Source organism: Strigops habroptila, chromosome 11 (assembly GCF_004027225.2).
Source record: "Strigops habroptila isolate Jane chromosome 11, bStrHab1.2.pri, whole genome shotgun sequence".
Taxonomy (NCBI): Eukaryota; Metazoa; Chordata; class Aves; order Psittaciformes; family Psittacidae; genus Strigops; species Strigops habroptila.
This window is the reverse complement of record NC_046360.1, coordinates 1,235,875-1,257,879: the sequence shown is the minus strand read 5'-3', so window position 1 is coordinate 1,257,879 and position 22,005 is coordinate 1,235,875. Positions and strand designations below refer to the sequence as shown.

At 53.2% G+C, this 22,005-nt stretch overlaps 1 protein-coding gene across 3 annotated transcripts in view; it reads left to right on the top strand.

The window, feature by feature from the left end:
• The first annotated feature begins 4,901 nt into the window (after nt 1–4,901).
• The window catches only part of SGSM1 (small G protein signaling modulator 1), a 38,777-nt gene continuing 21,673 nt past the window's right edge, over nt 4,902–22,005 (top strand). For all 3 annotated transcript variants that reach the window (XM_030501890.1, XM_030501891.1, XM_030501892.1), the window contains exons 1-5: nt 4,902–4,931; nt 5,013–5,056; nt 14,956–15,031; nt 20,615–20,777; nt 21,551–21,703. In XM_030501890.1, coding sequence (XP_030357750.1) covers nt 4,913–4,931; nt 5,013–5,056; nt 14,956–15,031; nt 20,615–20,777; nt 21,551–21,703 — 455 coding nt within the window. In that variant the 5' untranslated portion in view covers nt 4,902–4,912. The remainder of the gene's footprint in view (nt 4,932–5,012; nt 5,057–14,955; nt 15,032–20,614; nt 20,778–21,550; nt 21,704–22,005) is intronic.

Here is a 22,005-nt window from a genome sequence, read left to right as displayed (position 1 = left end):
CTCCTCTCATTGGGAAACGCGACAGTTCCCTGCTCGGGGTTCAGGAGTGACTGTGACAGCTCCCTGCACGGGCTGCCCGCCGGGTGAAGGGTGCCAGGGTGAGCCCAGGGACCCAGCCCTGGTCACAGGCAGGAGGGGGAGCGCGGTGCTCCGGTGGGATTCCAGCCCCTCTGCTCCTGGCATCCGTGGATTTTGGGGTTGGTGAAACGGAACTGTGTTTGCACACAGAGGAGATGCTCCTTCCTCCTGACTAACAGTTATTTCTTTCTCCTTTGGTGTATTTTGCAGTGAGTGCTCTGTGAGTGATGGCACTGGGCCCACCAAGGGGATAACAGCTCATTCTTGCAGGGGAAGCTCTGTGGAGCAAATGGGAAATGGGAATGCCGGGAGGCAAAAGCAGGGCACAAACTTGACCCGCACTCACCGTGAGCCCACTTGTGTGCTGGGTTCACCTCTATGCGCTGCCCAGAGCCGGCACCACTCGCACAGAGGTGGTTGAAGCCACCCCGCATCACCCCATCATCGCACGGCCTCGCTGGGTTGTTCTGTTGTGAATAAGCCACTTGAGAGTGAATCAGCTTCTGCAGTTCAGGTGTGTTCAGGGTGGCAGTGTGTGGAAAACCATCACTATTCAGTTTAACAGTTTAACAGCAGATGTCATTGCAATTGAAAGGTGCCTGCGCAGGGTTACAGCATGGCAAGGTCCCTGAATGAGGGCTGGCGCTGAGTGAGCCCTTGCACAGGGCTCTTGGGTGCTGTGGGTGCTGCGGGGTGCTCCAGCACTGGGTTTGCAGACACCTCATCTGTAATTAACAGAAGCTACAGAAGAGATCAAACCAGGATCTGTGCTTCTCAAGGCCATGGCTGGCAGGTTGCTGTGACGACGTGACGCAGCGCCCAGCCTCTGCCTGGCACCCGGAGCCTCTGGACACTGTTAATCCTCCAGACACACGCAGAGACCTGTTAGAAACAGCATTAAAAACGCATTTAGGGTTTTTTTGGTGTGTTTGCCCAGGCTGTTGGCCCGGAGCAGCTCAGGGGCTGGTGCTGGTCCATGGTCAGACATCCCAGTGCTCTGGGTGGCTGCGGTGAGGTGACAGGACAGGCTGTGCCCTGGTGGGTTCAGTCCATCCACAGTGGCACAACCACCCCAGGCAGGGACCACAACAGGGGATGCTGAATGGGGTGAACTGGGGTGCCCAGCCCTGGATGCTCAATCCCAGCAGGCAGTGATGGGTGCTGTGGGTCCCCGTGCATGGCTTCTCCCCTCTGCTTATGAAACATGAAATCACTGACCCTTTTAACTCCTCTTATGTGCTCCCCTGAGCCGAGCCCAGCACACAGGAGCGGGACAATTAATCTCCTGGAGGTTTATACAGGATTTGTGTCACTCCTGGGACTCTGCAAAGCCGAGAATTCCAGCTACAATCCGTGCAGCACTGGGTGGGCACAGCCACAGGGAATTAAAGGCACGGCTGTACCGGAGTGCTGGGGCTGGTTCAGGCATCCTCAGGGATGGAGGTGGGAAATCCCTGCTGCTGGTGTGATCTGCCTGAGGAGCGTGCTGGGGGGAGCAAGGTTTAATTCCCCCGACCAAAGCCCATCCTAAGGGCATAAGAGGCAGAGCAGAGAGAGCTGGTGACATAGCAACTGTAAAATAGCAATAGCTCTTTCTCTTAGCTGACCCTTCTTTCCTCCAGGTAGTTGAAATGTAATGGCTCAGTGTGCTGAGTGTGGAGACCCTCCCGCATCCCGGTCCTGCTTCCTGCTCAGGAGCCTCAGCAGATGGGCTCAGAGCTGCTCCCAACAGCAGAAACAGGATGCTCTGTGGTGCTCTGTGGTGGTCCGTGGGGAGCAGGACCCCCTGCAGCATCCCTCAGAGTGTAGCACCAGCCTAAGACCACTTCCCAGGTCTGGAGCAGCAGCTCTTCAAACACTATCACCTTTATAAACTAAGCTACTTGCTCTCCTGAAGAGCTCCTGTTTTCTCCACATTGATCTGTTAATTTATAGGTTGAGAGGTTTGTACTTGCACCTTGGGCAGAGCTGAGCATCTGGGATTGGCACTAGCCAGGAATGGCTATAGGAATTCTCACAGAAGCTCCAAGCCAGAGCTGCACAGTGGTTTTCCAATGCAGGAACATGCACCTTGCTGTCTCCCTGTGCTGAGGCACTGACCGGTATCATTTCCCAGCATACCGATGTGCTCCGCTCCAGCTGATCCCATGTGCCATTGGTTTGATGCTGTTCCAGCAGCTCCATCCAAGCTGGACCCCCGGGCTTCTCGCTGGTGAATGAGCCATGAATGCACCCAGTGCTCCCATCCCGCTCCCATCCTGCTCCCACCTTCTCCTGGGGCGCCCGATCGCCCGCCCGTGCTGCTGCCTGTCCTCCAGCATCAGGGCAAGGCTGCTGCTGTCAAATCAATGAGGAGAGAGCTTTGAAATCCCTATTTCTTTATTTTAGAAGCTGGAAGCTGGAGAAGCCATCGCAGGTTCTCAGGGCTGATGGAGGTGGAGGAGGGCAGAGGAAGAGGGGTCTCCAGAGATGGTTTTCACTGCGAGGAGTTGTGCTGCCAACACTCAGCTCCGGTGTTTTGGGACCCTGCAAGTGCCAAGCTCCAGGTGGGATCCCAGCTCTGCAACCCACCAGCGAGGGGAGTTTCCCCCCGAGCACAATGTCCCAGCCCCTGTGTAAGGGGCTGTGTGTGCTGGTCCAGCCTGCCCCATCACTGGTATCATCAGGGCTCATGTGCTCAGTGCAACACACCAGACAGGGAGGGATTTCTGGGTAAAATGTTGTTATTTTGCCAACTTTATTGGCAAATATTTTTGCCCATCATCTGGCATTCGGTTAGAAGCATTCCAGAGGCCACGTAGCATCTGAAATCATACACAGCTGATATCAGGGGTGCTGGATCCAAGTGTTCACCTTGGCCTGTGAAAAGGAAGGGGCAGCAGCAGGCATCTACAACAGGGTCTCTGCCTTTCCTTATTCTGAAAGCTGGCTGGTCCCCAGCACGTCATCCCTCGTGCTGTCTAAACATCAGCCACATCACAGTCAGATGTACTCTGTGCACTCCCTTCATCACTTTATTTTGCTTTTCCCTGTTACTTTTTCACTCAAAGCACAAATCACTTTAGATTTCAAATGTAGAGTTTAAATCAAGCTCAAATCAGATTTAAATGTGAATTCCCATCGAGTTAGAGGCTGTTTCTAAACAGGGCGATTATTTGATTAGCACATTGCTTTTATCCTACCTGCTCATCCATGCAGCGAAATGCAGAGGAGTGAATTGTGGTTTGAAAGCAGCTATCCTGTCTAAGCCGCAGAGGCAGCAGTGGGGAGTTTAATTTAATTAGCATGATACTCAGAGATGTAACTTAATCACATTAAGGATAGATCAACGTACTCTCATTTAAGCTCTCCGGACTCCAGAAAACAGGAGCCGATCATCTCCCACCCATCTTTAATCCAGGGAGAAGCAGACTTTTCCAAGGAGAAGGATCTGGCGAGGCTTATGGAGAGCTTGTCCCTGTGCTTGTTTGAGCTCATTTCTCCCCAAAGGAAGGTTATAAATTAGCAGTAGCTCCCACCCCCTATATAGCACTGTTGTTCCTGGGAAGAAGCAGCCAGGCAAATCACTGGTCCCTCTCCAATGCTGTTCTTGGTACCACCAACCACCTCAGCCTCCCTGGGTTCACTCAGTGTGAGACCAGTCACCAATTCCTGCCATTCAAGAGGCAAGTTGGCATCTCCAGCATCATTTTCACAACAGCAAAAGTGAGAAACTCAGCTCAGGGCAGGAGAAACTCAGCTGCCTGTCCGAGACCAAGCTCAAAGCTTTGCCAGGCTCTCCTGGCTGGCAGATGCTGTTGGTTTAAGTCAGATCAGTCTCATCCTGAGCTGGAGAAGCTTTACAGAGACCAGAGCGTGCAAGGTGCTGTGTGACCCATCTGTGCTGTGCCCTGGCTCCTCAGGAATCACAGAGCTGCAGCCTGGTTTGGGTTGGAAGGGACCAAGCCAGGCTCAGCCGCTGCCCCGGCGCTAATGCGGTTTGTAGTTATTGGAAACCGGACTGCGGAGGAGCCGGGATGCTGTTTCTATGGAAATGTCCTGGAATAGCAGATGAGGGAGCAGAAAAACAGGAGATACGTTATCGGCAGCTGCCGGGCAGGGAGTTCTCTGGAGGGGCTGTGATTTTGACAGGGCACACTTGGATCTCCTGCGAATGGGTGTTCATAGAATCCCAGCCTGGTTTGAGTTGGAAGGGACCTTAAAGCTCATCCAGCTCCAACCCCCTGCCACGGGCAGGGACACCTTCCACTAGAGCAGGTTGCTCCAAGCCCCTGTGTCCAACCTGGCCTTGAACACTGCCAGGGATGGGGCAGCCACAGCTTCTCTGGGCACCCTGTGCCAGCGCCTCAGCACCCTCACAGGGAAGAGCTTCTGCCTCAGAGCTCATCTCAATCTCCCCTCTGCCACCCCTGTTCTCTTCCATCATCTCCTCCCGGTGCGCAAGGGCCCACGGGGGCACCCCGGGGTGACACCCCGGGGTGATGGGGGACTGCCAGGACACTGCCTTCGCCCCTCAGAGGCCCCCGGAGCTCCCAGACCCCCGCAGGCCCCGGCGGTGCGGCCCGAAGGGGCGCTCCCCAGCCGCGGCTCACCCTGCCCGGGGCCCGCCCAGGGCCCGGGGGGGTGCCCGGTGCCGGTGACCGCCGGGGGCCGCGGGGCGCGGCCGCGGTGCCGCTGAGGGCCGGGCCCGGTGCGCTCCCCCCGCCCGGCGCGGATTGGCGGCGGCGGCGGCGGCTCCGCCCCGGTGGCCGCGGGTGGGCCCGGCCCGGCTCGGCCCGGCGCGGAGCGGAGCGTGCGGGCGCTGCGGAGCGGAGCCCAGCGGAGGAGCGCGGCCATGGCGGCGGCCCCGGCGGGTAGGGCTGGGCGGGCAGCGGGGCCGGGCGCGGCGGGACCGGGCCGGGCCGCGCTAACGGGCTCTCCCCTTGTCCCCACAGAGGCGGAGACCCGGCAGCGGCTGCTGCGCACCGTCAAGAAGGAGGTAGGTGGATGCGGGACCGCGGCGGCCCCCGCGGGAGCAGCCCCGTCCCCCCGGTTCCCTATGGCGGCGCGGTGACCCGAGCACGCGGTGATGGGCGTCCGCGGTGGGACCGTCCCCGAGGGGAGCCCCGTCCCTGGGCTCGGCTGCCCGCTGGCTCCTGCTGCAGTGGATTGAATTCCCTCTCCTAAAATCCCACCCCAGACCTGGGGCCGCGCTCCGGCTGGGCTGCCCGGTCCCGGGGTGCAGGAGCATCTCTGCCGCAGCACGGCTCCCCGGTGCTCCGTGTCTTACGGCAATCGCCTTTCGGTGGTGGCAGAGCTGCTCTCGCAAGTTGTGATTTCCGCAGGGAAAAAAGGATGATTCCCGGCGCTGCTTCCCTTGGGAGCCGGGATGGGACAAATCCGTCATTGCAGAAAGTGCCCCTTCCAGGGTGGGAGGGAGACGGGTGTTGGGGAGCCAAGAAAACGGGGAGCACACACATGGGTGTCTGTGTGTCCGGGCTGCGATGGCGCTTCACATCGGCCTGCTCTGGTCCCTCTTCTCGGCATCTTTAACTCTCCGTTGGTTTATACTGAGCTGCCTCAAGCTCCTCTGTGTTTGTTGTGTGTGTAGTGTTAAGTGTGTTAGCACAGTGAGCGGATGGCTGCTGCTCTGCTACGCAGTCCACGCATGGAGCTGGGCTGGGAGAGCTGCTCAGCGACCCATGCAAGCCTCCCATTGTCCATGGCTGCGGGGTCTGGAACACTGAACACCCTGGGACCCGCTGCAGGGGGACCTGGGCTTGCTCTGCTGTGCAGTGGAGTGCTGGGAGCTATTGTCATCTCCTGCCTGTGGCCTGTCCCTGCAGGTCACCTCCTCTGGGATTTTGGAGGGTGTGATGTGTGACGTTCTGCTTCTGGTCTTATGAGCATCTTGGTATCCAGCTTATGGGCTCTGCAGAGCAGAACGTCCCTGCTTGGAGACACTGGGTGCACAAGCCCCACGGGTGGTAGGTCTGGGGAGGGTGACAGCACGCTGTGCTTGGCTGTTCATCCAGTCCACTTCCCACCTTTAATCCTGTGCCTGGTGCGGTGGTAAGGAATACTACATGTTGCCTTGGCAACAGCAATTAAACCAGAGAAAGGGTATGACATTTATTTAGCGTGGTGGATGGAGCTGACATCTCATTATTAGTGTCTGTCTGCGACTCCCCCTGAGCGGAGAGAGACAAAACAGCAGGCTGGCTGCACGTCGGCTGCGCTGCGGGGCGGGAGGCGAGGGCTGCCCGGCCGTGTGCTGCTTAAACCATGGATGGCAGCTTCCTCGCAGGGACCACTGTGGCCTCTGCAAGCTGCAACTGCACATCTTCTGTGCTGGTGTTCAGCTTTGCTCCCTCTGCTCTTCCTCCAGGGGCTGTGTGCTTGAAGAATCATAGAATCATAGAATCATAGAAGAAAGTGCAGCTTGTGTTGATGGGAGGAGAGCTGAGCGTTGTGATGTGCCTTTCTGCTGGCTTCTGGTAGAATAAACCTGGAGAAGAGAAGGCTCCTTAAGGGGAGACGTTAGAGCAGCTCCAGTGCCTAAAGGGGCTGCAGGAAACCTGGAGAGGGGCTTTGGACAAGGGCCTGGAGGGACAGGCCAAGGGGAATGGCTTTAACCTGCCAGAGGGGAGATTGAGATGAGCTCTGAGGCAGAAGCTCTTCCCTGTGAGGGTGCTGAGGTGCTGGCACAGGGTGCCCAGAGAAGCTGTGGCTGCCCCATCCCTGGCAGTGTTCAAGGCCAGGTTGGACACAGGGGCTTGGAGCAACCTGCTCTAGTGGAAGGTGTCCCTGCCCGTGGCAGGGGTTGGAGCTGGAGGAGCTTTAAGGTTCCTTCCAACACAAACCAGGCTGGGATTCTATGACATGGAACAACAGGTTCTGTATTATTTAATTAGTTAACAGTTAATTATTTAGCAGTAATTAACTGAAATTTGGAGCGGATGGGGCATTCTTTTGCCTGGTGCTCCCTGCTCATTAGGCCCATTTTGCTTGTGCTCTGGTTTTCCTTCCTCTCCTGGACTGACTTCAGGTTAAATGAGGAGCTTGTGCCAGCTCCAAGGAATAGTAGAAAGAGCCAACTGCCGACATCTCTCTCCCCCTTTCCCACTGGAATATATCTCTTTCATAAACCTGCATATTCTCATTCATTAGCTCGTGCCTGGGTTGCTTCAGCCCTGGCTCTGGGTGATCTCCTGGGTCTTCAGGGGCAGGAGAGCTCCTCTGGGGCTGGGGACAGCATGGATCAGGCTTGGGAAGCCACACCACGTCTATCATCCTCATGTGGTAGGCAGCTGAGTGAGTCAGTGAAGACAAGGGCTGATTAGAGAAGGTAGATAAACAATAAATGAAACTCACCCCAAGCGCTGCAGTGAGCAAATGGGTTTTGATATTTGGTTGTTGCCATGGTTAATGCATTTTTATTTTTAAGAAGTCCTGCTCTGCAGTAGAGCTGCAGGTTGAGATGAGTTGTGCTGTCACTGTCGTCTTCCTTCTCGCTCCCCCATATGGTCATAATAAATCAAACTAATCCTGAAAGCTGCCAGATTGACTATTTGTCAGCAGGCTGCAGGGGAAGGAGTGGAAGTATGACTTTCTGAGGAATCCCATTTCCTGTTATGCAGGATAAGAAGCACAACCAAATCTTCCCTGTTTTCCTCAGAGCTTTTATCAGATGGAACGAGGCTTCTTTAAAAACCCAAAGACCAAACTATCTGCTTTGAAAGGGTGTTGGATTTTCAACTAAAAATACTCAACCCAAGTTCCTCCCCTTCTTTTTTAAGCTTCATTCTTAATAGAGGAGAATCCTGTGGTACATTTTTCACCTCCTCCAGGTGATTGCATACAAGAATAGGTGGGGGAGCAGGGATTACCCATGAAATACAGACTGTTCTGCGCCCTGCCTGGAGAATGAGTAGTGTGAAAAGCTGAATGGGCTAGGAAAGTAAACAGTTGTCTTGCTTGTTCTCCTGCAAAAGCCTTAGTTTATATTTAGCTTGCCATTCTGCAAGTAGCTTTAAGTCTTAAATAGGAGACAAGGCATTCAGGGAGACAAAGACCTGTGTGCCAGAGGAGCTCCTTCCTCCCCACCAGCCTCTCCTCTCTGCTGCCAAAATGTCATCCTCCTCTTGTGGCATCCTGGCATTGCCATGGAAATACCTGGGTTTGCATAAATTCAGGACTTCGGAGGAGTTTGGGGCTGGAAGTTTCACCTGGTTTTAGGGCAGATAGTGCTGGTCCTTGCCACATTTGCTTGTCAAATCCAAATCAATAACAGCTGTGCCTGTATTCTGCCTGTTTTTAGAATATTGCTAAAAGCTGTTGTTGACCAAAGCCAGCTCACTCACTGATGTCCCACTGTCTTCCACTTGATATATTGTTTATTTTCTAATAGCTTAAATGGTTGTCACTCTCTGGCTGTTGACTAATCCCATCATCATATATCATAGGGACAACAGGGAGCCTCTCTTCCTCCCACCCTTCAAATGCTGTGCCCCCGCTACGCAGCCGTATTGGTTGGTTGTGGCTAAGTGACACGGAGTGATTGGGAAGAGCAGTGTTTCTGCAGCCTGGGTTTGTTTTCCGTATGCCCCTGCTTCCCAGCTCTCAGGTTGTGGGTGCCAGTGCCAGGGTTTCACCCTGCTTTGGTAGAAAATTGGAAATTAATTTAATGTTGGTAGGATTTGAAAAATTAATGCTGATAGCTTTAAATGTTCTGGAGGCCAATTGAAAGAAAAGGCCTTTGTGGAGCTGTCAAAACTCTTCAGGCGAAATGAAGATGAGGATGATAAGCTGCAGGTTTGTAATGAAAGCTGCTATTTGCAGAGGGACCTTCTGATGCCTCTCAAGCACCCAGGACAGCCTTTTCCAAATGTTCCTATATCAAAAGTAAACAGATGGCTTTAATGCAGCATTTCTTGATTGCCTGCATCGATCTCTTCTGAAAAGAGTATTACTAATCGCTGGGGACCATTTTCTCTCCTTTTGGAGATAAAAGCAGCAATGTGCAAAAGTGCTCTCGTGCTCCGGAAGCCCCTGGCTTGATCCTTTGTACCCAGAGCAGGTTTCGTGCTGCTTTCCTCCTGCCTTCATCTTCCTTCTTGGTGTTCAGGGAGATGAGATCTGTGTGCCAGAGGAGCTCCTTCATACCCACCAGCATCTCCTCTCTGATGCCACAATGTCATCCTCTTGTGGCATCTTGGCCACTGCCATGGAAATACCTGGTTTTGCTTAAATTCCAGACTTCAAAGGAATTTGGGACTGGAAGTTGCACTTGGTTTCAGTGCGAATAGTGTCAATCTTTGCTAATCAAACCCCAAATGATTGTCAGTGTAACATTTAGCATCTTGGGAAACAGCAGCTTGGTGGTGTGATGGGTGCGGAACAAAACAGGGTAAAGCTTCAAGCTCTGCTCTTGGAAGCAGAGAAGTGACTAAAGTTTGTCCTGAAATGCTGCAGTGTGTTTATTGAGCATCTTACAGCTCGTGGTGCCAACAGATGGTATGGAAATCTGCACTTGACAAGCACAACAGGAATAGAAGCAGCTATACCATGGTCTTAAATTAGTGTTGTATGGATGGAGTTTTTGGCCAAAAGTTGATGCCCTATGGAGAAAAATCTGGTTGCAAAATACTGCCAGCAAATAGACATCGCTGGGATCATTCCCAAGGGTTTCCCCAGGGTTTCCATGTTGCATTATGGACCGTTCCATTGAATATCTTAGTGATTTCTTTTCCAGCAAACTGCCCAAATATCCAGAGCTGTTCTTCCCCAGGGAGACTCAGTTCTGGTTCCCAGTGTGAGCACACGTGGTTCCTGGGGAAGGTCTGCTGGCTGGCCTGGCAGTCCCACGTGTGCCACATGGAGGTGCAGGAGGTGCTATGGTTTATTTAGTGAGTGATGATAAATAATTAAATAAGACTTCTAGAAAAGCCAGAGGTCCACTTGTAGGGTTGTGATTGATGTTTCTGTGGCAGCAAGAGTCTGGAGCTGATAAATGGCTTTAAAGCCAAGTGCATGTGAAATGGATGGTGGCATTGGAGCTGTCCCTGTGCTGTGCTGTCCCCCTGGGGTGCAAGGGACTGTGTTCTCTGACCAGCCATTCTGATGGATCAAGAGAGTCCTGGAAGTCTGTGTATAAACAGTGCAAGGCCAGGCTGGACACAGGGGCTTGGAGCAACCTGCTCTAGTGGAAGGTGTCCCTGCCCGTGGCAGGGGGCTGGAACTGGATGAGCTTTGAGGTCCTTTCCAACCCAGACCAGTCTGGGATTCTATGGTAAATGGCAGAGCTTGGCTGCAACTTGTGATGGTGCTGGAAAAGTCTGTCTGGCGCCCGTTTTTGGAATAATCAGGGGGTTTGTCACTGGGAAGAAACTGTATCTTGCCACATTGAGCTTGATAATGTGAATTTTATAAACAAGTCTGCTAAAGAAGGATGTTATAGCAACACGACAGGCAACAGGCAGACATTTCATTTTCAAATGAGAAGATAAATCTGGTTTGTGAGGGGTATTAGACTGAGAAGTTCTGCTTGAGCTGAAAAAGTGGCTTTTAGCTGCAGCACAGGCTGTGTGGTCTCAAGCGGCAGGCTGAGAGCTGGGCTGGGGCAGCCTGGAGAAGAGAAGGCTCCTTAAGGGGAGACCTTAGAGCAGCTCCAGGGCCTAAAGGGGCTACAGGAAACCTGGAGAGGGGCTTTGGACAAGGGCATCAGGGTTGGAAGGGAGCTCCTCTGCTTAGGAAGGAGGAATGCCGGCTTAAAGAAGGCTGGTTTAAGGAAGTCAGGCTTAAAGAACTCTTCCAGTGACAAAGCTAAAAGGTTGGAGGTGGGTGTAGCTGGAAATCACAGAATCCCAGACTGGTCTGGTCATCTCGATCTCCCCTCTGGCAGGTTAAAGCCATTCCCCTTGTCCTGTCCCTACAGGCCCTTGTCCAAAGCCCCTCTCCAGCTTTCTTGTCAGCCCCCTTTGGTGGCAGATGCTGTGCTTCAGTACAAATGCCTTAATAACCACAGAAAGGCTTTGCAAGAAGCGTGGCAGGAAAGCTGTGTCTGCAAACATCACTCTATAATCTGGAATTCAGGGTGTATGGTGACTTGCCTGGCAAAATCCAGCCAGGTGAAACAGCGCTGGGAGTCAATATTGCCTTAGACTAATTAAACGCAGAGTTATTGCTTTGCTCCTTATCTCTGTTATTGTAACTGATGCAATATTTGGCTTGCTTCACCAATGTAAATGACAGCAGGGACTGGGTACGGTTGTGAAGCTCTGTTGCAGGAAAATCGGACTTTCAGATGAAGTGTAACCCTGGGAATTCTGTAGCAGACATCTAAGCCTGCACCCTGCATGGGGCCTGGGGGCTGTTGGGTGGGTAGGGGTTTGGGTTCGGCTTTGAAGGGAAAAAAAGGCAGTTAGTCAAACAAAACTTCAATAGCGATGTTTTGGCTGTGATGGAGCTGGTGAGGCCAAGGGGATCCAAAGGAAAGGCTGAGACCTCCAGGATCAGGAGCCTCGCTGGAGGTGTGGGGCTGCAAGCTCAAATCTCTGCTCTGAAGTGGGTGCATCAGGATTCCGGATGCCCCTGACGAACACCATAACTCAAGGACTCTTCCCAATGCCTGTCACTCTTAGATCCAGGTTTGGAGACGGAGAAAGGAGGAGAAAATGGTTTTCCTTGTAATTCAGGCATGCACATGAGGCGAAGAAGGACGAGCTCACTTGTTCACGAGCCAGTGACTCAGAGGGTGATGATGAGACCAGCTTATCTTCTGTGGTGGTTTTGGAACTGCAATTAACACTGCTGAGTTTGTGTGGACACCTTGTTCCCCTCTCCAGAGCAGGGGTGGCTTGTCCTGGGCTCACAGCTGGAGCCAGGAGGAGTGCTTTGGTTGTTGTGGAATACTTGATGATATTCCTCTGGAGTTTACCTACAGCTAAATTATTAGTTGCTGGTTTAATTTCCTTCTTAATAAAAGAAGAGCAAACATCTCATTTTCCTTAGGCTGGCTTTAGATAAAGAGCGGGCAGCCTCATTTGTTGAGATTGTTCTGGCTAGAATATGAGAATTAGCATTAAAATGCTGGAATGCAGCATATTTAGAGGCTGTTCAGATCTTCTCTATGGAGTGAGCCAAACATGGGTTCACTGGAGTTCTCCATCCCCACACTGCCACAAACCTGCTTCCGGGTGGGAGAGTCCTTTGGGGTTTATCTGCAGACAGCAGCGTAGGAGACCTGCCAGGAGTTTTGGGGTTCTCTGGTTGGAGCTGTCCTACAGATGCCAGCTGAAAGGGTGCTCAGGCATTGGAACAGGTACTTGACTCCAACATTGACTCCAGGGCAGTGCTGGAGTCACCATCCCTGCAAGTGTTCACACCCCATGTAGCCGAGGCCTCGCTGCCATGGGTTAGTGGTGGCCTTGGCAGTGCTGGGAATGGTTGGACTTGATGATCTTGAAGGTCTTTTCCAACCTAAATGATTCTACGATTTCATGTCTGGTGAGTGCCCTTGTTGCAGTGCTCCTTCCACTTCTATTTCTTTAGCTCTGTTTGATTTATTGTGTTTAGCGTGATAACCTCAGTCAATACAGTGCGGTTTGGTCTATTTCTTAATTTCAGTGGGTAATTTTCCACTATGCTGTGTCTCTTGGAAGGTTTTTCTCACTGCCCTGGGAGCACAGGTTGGTTGTGCTGTGTTGGCACCAAGTGCTCTGCGGGCACTCACTCACCAGCTGGTCCCTCGACCTGCAGTAGCTGTGAGCACGGGTGTTGCATTGCAACAGTGAGATGATGCTTGTGCCAAAAGTGGCTGGCAAATATTGCACTGCTTAAATTGGAATATATTCAAATGAGAATATTCAAATCATAATTAAAAGCTGTGAAGCCTGAATGAGGATTGCAGTTACTCCTTTCCATGGTGTTCAGCATATGGCAGCGGTACAAGGGGCAAAACTGTACATTGGGCATAACGAAACCAAGAGCTTGCTGCTCTCACCTCGCCTTGCCTGAGGGTGTTCTGGTAAGGGACAGCTTCAGTTGTTGGCCACTTGCCACACTAAAGCACTGAGGTAGAAGAGGGACCTTTATGGAAGCGGAGCCAGGAGCATTCCTGCAGCCGCAGTCACTGCTCCGAGCGCAGAGCCGGGATGCAGGAGCTGCATCGTGCTGTGCCAAGGGGAATTTTCCAGTGCTCTGAGCTACCTCCAGTCCTGAGGTCCGCATCCCCGTGGAGTGCTGCAAGTTCCTGACTCGCTGTCAGCCCATCCGAGCTGCGGGATGCAGGGGAAGTCATGGTGCCAGTCCTGCTCCCCCAGGCAGGCTCTGTCCCTCACCCAGCACGCCGGAGCCGAGCCGCCCTGGGAGCTGCCCTGATGGCTTTGGCGTGCGGGGAGATGCTTTTGGCTTTAGACAGGACTTTTTTCCTTAATCCATATTCGTAAAAGGATTTCCTTTATTGAGCTGTCAGCTGTGCATAACTGACCTTGATTGTATCTTGCAGAGGAGTTGAATTCCCCAAATGATGCTATTAAATGTAAGGTTTGCTTGGCCAAGGCTGGACCTGCTGTTTTTTTCCCTCCTCCCTGTGCCTTCAGAAAGAACATCCTGATAAGCAGAACTGCTTTTACACCCACGTCTCTGCACCATGAACCCTTTCCCCTGTAATTTCTGAAACCAAAGAGTGAAAAGCAAGATGTTACAGAGGCGACAGAAGATGAGGTCCGGGCGCACCAGCAGCTCAGTATTTAAAAGGAGAAGCAGTGGAGAACTGAACATGGTGGGCAGAGCGAGGGCAGTTCATGGGGCCATCAGTTTAGAGCTGCCTCCTGCATTAGCAACACCTACCTCTCCAGCACTTTCTGAGCAAGGCTCAAACCTCCCTGAACACTAAACTCCGCATCTCTCATGTGCAGCTCTACATCCTACAGAGGTGTGAGGGTAACCTCTCGGAGCTGCTCTGCGTTCCCTGCTCACCTCTGCCCTGATCACAGGACCATATTCCCCCCCATCATGCAGCTTTAAGGGTGTTTCATGTGGAATCCCACCCTGAAAGTCAGAGCACCCTGACCAGAATTCCGCCAACCTGTGGGCACTGGGAGAAGCCATTTCTGTCGAGAGCAGTGGTTCTGGGCTCCTCAGGCTCCTCTGTGGAGCAGCCAGGCAGTCCTGGGAGCTCCTCTGAGGCTACAGTCTGTCCTCTGCAGCTGATCCGAACTCCCATCTTGTCCGTGCAAAAATTAAGCTCCCAATTTTTGTGGGTTCCTATTTATTTTCTTCCCCTCATTGTGCCCCTGGTGTGACAGTTTCTGTTTGACTAATGGCACTGAAATGAGTGCCAGTAACGTGGTGTGAGCAGTGGAGGCCCGGTCGGTTGGAGGGCAGTGCTGATGGCACTGCTGTGCACATGGCATTCCTGGTCGTGTTGGGTGCCAGATGATCACTGGATTTGGCATTGATGGGTAGTTGCAGTCGTTTGGGAGAGCTGTCATGTGGAATTTGTCAAATCCCCGTAAAAGGAAAGAATATAACATTACTGTAAAAGCATTAAGTATGAGATTTGGTTACCCTTGGTAAGACGTCTCTTACCTAAATGATGCTTGATTCCCACAGTTAGTTCTCTGCTCATTGTTTTCCTACTCTGAAGTTTCTCAAACCCAAAACAACCCTTTTTTGTTATACTCGGCTTTTTGAAATAGCCAATGACGCTCCTCAGGTAAAGATGCTTTGGTTTTACATGAGACCTCACATGCTGTTAGAGGCGATTAGGAAAGTCAGAGAGCAGAGGAGGCTTCCTTCAGACACGAAGCAAGCAGAGCATCTCCACCCCGTCTCCTCACTCTGGTCTATGGCTGAAATTTCAATGTTTTCTCTAACGGGACCTCTGTTCAACAGGTAAAACAGATCATGGAGGAGGCGGTGACGAGGAAGTTTGTGCATGAGGACAGCAGCCACATCATCTCCTTCTGTGGTGAGTGTCTGGTGGCAGGATGTTGGCAGGGGCTGGAGCACCCTCTCCACACTGGGATCCAGGGCTGTGGTACATGTGATTCCTGGGGGCACGCTCCAGCACTGGGGAGGTGGTTGGTGCTGGAGGAGGATGTTTGTTGTCCTGGCAGTGGTCTGAGTCCCTGAGGCCTTTGGTTTGTGCTTAAAATACATGGAGATGTGTCACAAGAGAGTGGGGTGTTGGCAGTGTACGCACTCACTTAGGAAATACTAGAAATAACGTTTTATTTTTAATTCCCTTGAGAACTAATTCAACAGAAAGTCTAAATATTTCTTTGCTGTGACAGAACAGGAATTTATGGAAAGGAGCCTCCAGTCTGCCTCAGTGCAGGAGCAGAGGGGCTGGAGGCTGCTAAGGAATTTTAAGTGGAGTTGGTGGGAGATGTGCTCCGATACTGTGCCGGTTTCAGGCTTGTTCCCTGGCAGCTGTGCTTCACACTTAAGCTGCTTTCTTCATCTCTGTTTCTTCTACTGATGTGACAGTTTTGTGAATGTGGAAGTGTTTCAGAATGGATCCATCAAAATCTTGGCAGAATGTTTTCTCAAAACCTCCCCGAGGAGCTGCTGGCTTTTGCCTGTGATACGTGTCTTGTGCGCGCTTTGGTCACCGTTCACAGGGCAGAGTGAGTGTCTGCCTCAGACATAGTTAATGCCCAGGTAAAGCAGCTTCTTCAGCAGGTTCAGCCGTCCAGTCTGCCTGGGTCAGACTGGGGGGGGTGATGGCATTCAAACCAGTGGGTCTGCTGCTTGAAGTGCTTACCCTGCTGTCCCTTGGGTGAGTGAGGTGGTTGTAGCCCAGGAGCTCTGGGCATGGGACAGGCCCTTTGTGTAAGGTGCTGCATGGATAAGGAAATTCCTTAGCCCTTTGGGGATGGATGCAGGTGGGATGGAGCTGGAGCCATGGGGACATTAAAACATACACGTGAGCTGTGATTTCTGTGCTCTGGCAGTGTCAAGTGTTTACCTGCTCAGCCAGAGCTTGAGACTGTGCTTTGACAAGGCATATGGTGCCCTCCATCTGCCTCTACCTCCTCTCTTGAAGCTGTCTGAGAGATGGATACTGGTTTTGGGAGACACAAATGACCACTATGGAAGAAGAGCAAGTCCCTTGGTGTCCTCTGGCTTGCTCATAGCCTTGCTCAATGATGCCTTTGGTTTTGGATCTGTTTGTAGTCCCTTCCCTTGGCAATGTTGTGTAGAGCAGCACTCAGGTTGCAGGGCACTGTCCTGCCAGACACGGTGGTTGTCCCTCCAGGCGCTGCTCTGGGGTGGTGTGGATGTGGGAGCTGTCACTGCTGGTCACTGGCAGCACTGGGCAAATGCTGGAGGCAGTTTGCTGAAGGGCCAAATGTTGTACCCTCTTCTGCTTCCCTGCTTGCATGTGTGAGATGAAGCTCTAGCCACCAAAACCGTCGGAATTGCCCTCTTTGGGATGTTCCCTGAATTTTGCAAGACAAATATCCTACACTGGACTGCTCATGGAAGTAGTTAGAGACCCGGAGAGCTCAGCCAGAGGAGGCCTCCCTGTAGCTCTGCTGGAGGAAGCTGTGTTCCCTCTGCCTGCTCACCAGTTTTCCAGCCGTGGCTCCCGTGTTATCCGCCTGGTGCCGGCGCTCCCGGCTCCTGGTAGTGTCTATGGCAACACAGGCGACGGCTGAGCACGCAGGCTGCAGTGCTGGTGCTGCAGAGCTCTGCCATGGAGTGCAGGTGATGGTGTGTTCTCCCATGGCCTGAGCCTTCCAAACAGCCACGGCCTTCCTGCTGTCCTGGTCCTGGAGGTCTGTAGGGAATTCCTGGGCACTGCAATGTGCCTGAGTGCTCCTGGAGCAGATCCCAGGCACTTCCTTGTCCCTTGTGCTGTGCAATATGGACCCCTGAGGCCAGGGTCCTTCCCAGGCCAGCAGTTGCCTCTGCAGAGCTCTTAGATGGCAGAACCAAACTGTGTTCCTTCCTGCAGGGCACAGAGCTGCTGGGAAACCCTCCCCGCTTTCTGAAGAGAAGCAGTGTTAAGGAAGGGATACTGGCTGTCCCTGCAAACCTGAGAGGGCCTTGGGAGGGACCGCTCCAGGTTGAGCAAGTTTCTTTAAAGGGCAAAGCAAGAAACTTCCCTGTTGTCCTGAGGCCGAAGCTGCCGGGGAACCTCTGCTCCAACACCAGGAGCCCTGGGTTCCAGGCGAGGGGATGGCAGCATGTGCCCCTCCGGAGCCTGATGCTCTTGCTGTGCCCATCGCTCTCAGCAGAGCTGTTTGCTGGGGCACAGGCACCTGCACATCAGCACACCCAGACTGGGGCCGTGGGGCTGCTGCTGAGCAAACACTGCCAGCAGCGTGTGGAGGGGCCCAGAGCTCCTCAATTCACAGAGAGCTGAAGGGCAGCTTCTGATGTGGAGGCTGGGAGGAAAATGACAGGAGCGATGATAACTGCCTTTTGAAGGCGTTGCTCCGAGAAGGCTCGTGCAGCACTGTCACCACTGAGTAAGGCTGTAGCATCCACAGACACAGGCACAAAACAGAAGGAGAGCTGTGAGGTCTCATTCCCTGCTTTGGAGAGCAGAGATGCTGCCACCTTCCTTTTCTCCTGGGCCCTCACACAAATGACATGCAGATGCTTGTTTCAGGCCCATGTGCCTTTGTGTGCAGAATGGCATCGAAAGAGCAGAACAGGCTTCAAGGTGTGACTCATTTTCTGCTTTTCTGTGCAGCACGAGGCTTCGCAGCCTGGAATTATTTATAGGCTCCTGCAACACGGAGCTGAGGCATCCAGGCACGAGGGGCTCCATGGTTCCTTCTGGCTTGTTAATGATGCTGCTGTGTTTTCAGTGGCTTCTGATGTCTGCAGCTTCTGCTGTTGCTCTCTCATTTGAATGGTCTGTGCACTTTCCTCGGTGTTGTGGCTCTCCATGAGAGATCAATAACGTCTCTCCCTGCCAAGCAGAGCGTGCTGCGAGCCTGGCTCTGGCTGCGCAGAGCTGCCCTTTCCTCTGGGGAGAGCCGCCTTCCTCTCAGAGCCCTCCTCCTCCTCCTCTGCGCAGCCAGTGAACTGCAAAGCCCTTTGATGAGACCAGTGGTGTGGCAGGAAAGGGCAGCTGCCCCCAGCAGCCCCGCTCTGCCTCAAGGGAAGGGTTTGAAGCAGACAAACAGGAGTTGGCATCTGTCACGTTCACGCTGCTCTGGGATGCTGACGAGGAGCTGGCGGCAGGGCTGGGAGCCTGTGTGAGCCGAGGGGTCTGTTGTCCATATCCGTGCTGGGTCTGCCTTATTGCTCAATCCGAGTGGTTTGAATCGTGCCGGGCCAGGGAGCTCTCAGAAATAGCTTTAGTCTTTTGCCAGGAATCAAAACTCCCACCTCAACCTATGTGTAGCTGCACAGAGCCCCTGCACCGTGTGTCTCTGCTATACTTGTATCCTACGGGATGGGGAGAATCTCTTCAGTGTCTGTTTGCAGTGATGACAGTGAGTTATGAACTAGGCTCAAAAAATCACAGGGTTAAGAAAGAAACTACCATTACTGCTGCATTGAGCATGAACAGGGTGCTCTGTTTATGTGCTGAAGCCTTGGGAAAGCACAGGGAGAGTTTTTCCTAAGGACACTGCACATTTGCGTGTTGTTTTGCCAGCAGGAATAGAGTGTGGGAGAGGATGAGGCCATGGTGTTGAGCAGAGGTGCTGATGGCTGCTGTGTCTTGCTGGAGCGAGCTGGGAGGCCTTTTGGCCATCAGGATGTGTCTCACAGCACCTCGGATGCTGCCTGCTCCGCGGTGAACTCGGGCATGGCACTAAGCAGGGCAGGGATAATGAGAGCATCTCACAGCCCTGGGAGCTGATGTTGATGGGTCTGCATGAAGTGGTTCTTTTTAACGTCTCCAGAGTCGTTCAGCTGTAGGAAGAATGCCTGTCCAGGCGAGAGGTGATCAGCATCTGCTGGGCTGCTGCAGGGGAGGCTCAGCATGTCTGGCCCTGGTCCTGGGGAAGGAGGGGTGCTGGTGCACCAGAGAGCTTGTCAGACCCAGATCAATACCCTGCGGAGCTGTGGGTCTGTGTAATTTTCCAGGGCTTTGATCAGCCTGTTTAATAAGTCTGTGTTTGACACCAGACATCCATCCTAGCATCCCAGGGGACTCCAGCAAACAGGCTGCTGGAGGAGCCTGGACGTGTGCCTATCTTTCTGTGGAGTCATCGCCGTCACTCATCACCAGCAGAGCCAGGTCCTGGGCTGCTGCTCGCTGTGGGGCCGGGCAGGGAGCTGGTGCTTCCTGGGCACTCGCTGTGGTCTGTGCCTGCTGCACTCCCCAAACCACAGCGCAGGTAAGTGCCAGTGCAAGGCCTCGCCTAACTCCCTGCATCGGCAGTGCCCTTGCTCGTTAGTTGTTGCATGTCTGATGAGGATGCTTTCCTGAAGGCCAGGTGGGGATGTTCTCTGCCTTAAAATGTCTGAGAAGTTTCACATCCCATCCTTCCATCTAGCATGTTGATTGAGGATGGTGGCTGGACTGATGTGCATGCTGGAGAGAAACAGAGGGACTCGTGTGCTGAGCGAGCAGAGGGACCTCAAGTCTGGTGTCCCCCACAATGACCCTGCGAAAGCCACCCTCTGCCCAGTGGCTCTGGCCCCACTCAGCTTCAAGCTGTTAAACGACAAACTGTTTATTCCCATAGGCTTAACCTGAGTGACTCTGCGTGAGCAGCTCCTGGTTGTGCGATCACTTATGGCCACACCATGAGCTGGTCCCTGCTCTGCTGGGGACACCACAGCGATCGTGCTGGCACAGACCTGGCAGCAGGATGTCACCTCCGTGTGTGCTGAGGTTCTCCAGCATCAGCATTGATCTGTTTGCATTGAGGGTGTCGTGTAGCAGAGCCGGATCCTGGTGTTTTGGAACAAAGGCTGGGAGCACAGCGATCCGAGTCCTTTCTCCAGCTCTGATTTTATGAAGGAGCAAAGTGCCCCAAGAAGCCCTGACCCAGGCTGCTCACTGCTGGTGGCACGGAGGTGGTCTGAAAGCTGCACGTTCCCGTTTCATCACCGGCCCAGAAAGGGCTCTTTAAGCTGTTGGTTGGTCAGATAAGTGAATACAAGACAATTTAGGCTGCCTGACTAGTCCCTTAGGTGATTTCATGGAGACCCTGGATCTACATTAGCAGGCACAAGTTAACTCTCCTTTGAAGTACTTAGATCTTGGCACATCCACTGTTCACACTTACTTCCATCAAGCTAGTTATTTTGTTCAGATTAGCAGAACTTCTAATAGGCTTCACCAACCTCAGGTTTTCTTCTTCTGTTTTGCAAAACTAAAATGGTGCCTCTGTTCAGCAGAACGGATGCCTCTGCAGGCAGAAAAGCCGTGCTGCTGCCTGCTGCTTGGGCCAGAAGACATCTGGGTTCCCTAATCTCCTGTCTGCTTAGGCGGGAGTGGAACATGGCACTGGTGTCCTCTTGGGAAGCGTGTCTGCTGTGGAGTAAGGGCACGGCTGCAGCACAGACCGAGTGTTGTGGTGTGAGCTCCAGCTTCTCCTGCTGCTCCAGTGATGCCTTTGCTCTGTTGCAGCGGCGGTGGAGGCCTGTGTCTTGTTCGGCTTGAAGCGGCGCGCGGCGGGGTTCCTGCGCAGCAACAAGATAGCAGCTCTCTTCATGAAGGTGGGAAAGAGCTTTCCCCTGGCAGAGGAGCTCTGCAGGAAAGTGCAGGACCTGGAGCAGCTCATCGAGAACGCGTAAGGCACCAGCACTGCTGCTGTCCCTCAGGTCGCTGTGGTTTGGGGATGGCTGTGGATCGCAGTGTCCAACTTCAGCCTCTGCAGGAGGAATTGCTCCTTCAGTGGAGCAGGGCCCTGTCCTGGGCTTTTGATAACTTGACTGAAGTAGTTGCTTTCCTAGGAGGCTGTGAGTTGTGGTTGTGGTTTAAGCTGGGATGGGCAAGTTCTTACTTCCTCATGCTCAGGGACGGCTCAGCCTGTTTGCTCCTGAACTGTCACAGTTGATGGACCAGAGCATTAAGCCAGCTGGAACCAAATTTGGTCTGCCTTGGTGTGCAGGGCTTGAACCTGTGGTAATTCAACTTCTGTTTGGGAATTCCTTACTCATCCTTGGACAGGAACCAGGGAGATGGATGGAGCAGCTACCCGGGGACAGAAATCTTTAATGCTGTCCTAAGATAAGCTGTTTTGCTTGTGAACTACTGTCCTGAGGCACCAGTGGAAAAGGAGTGTGGGCTGGAGGACTCTGCTGAGGCAGAGGCTTGTTCGAAGGTGCCTGTACAGTAGGAAACTGATTTAGTGAAGTCAGTTTTCAAAGGCAGATGTGGGTCTTCTGGAGTAGGGGGTGGAATAGAAGGGGTGGTGTCCAGAGCCCTGTTCCCCTGCGGTTCCCTGAGCACCACAGTCAGCAGCACTGAGACCCTGGCCTCATGTCCCTCAGGGTGCTGTGGGTGCCCTGGGCTCCTGCAGTGCTCAGTGATGTTGTTGGCTTTTCCCTTGTACCTCTAAAGACGAAATCAAGTCCAGAGCATCCCGGAGAATGTGCGCAAGATGCCGAAGCTGCCCAACCTGTCTCCTCAAGCCATCAAGCACCTCTGGATCCGCACAGCCCTCTTTGAAAAGGTCCTGGATAAGATCGTCCTTTACTTGGTAGAAAACAGCAGGTGAGTGCTGGCAAAGACCCACTGTTTGCCCGTCCCAACTCAACAGCAGCATCTGCCCCTTCTGATGGGGCTGGAGGTGCTGCTGGCTGAGCTGTGTCCGAGTGGGCCAGAGAATGGGACAGGCCAGTTGTGTCACTCTGTGCCCATCACGGGGGCTCTGATACCTGCTGCTGGTGGCCACCATACGCTCCCTCAGTTAAACACAGGCCACACTTGTTCTCTGGTGACTGGGTCGTCAGGGACTGCGTTGTCCTTGTCTTCTGGAAGCTGCATGCTGGGGTGTCCTGTCCTGGGGAGGCGTC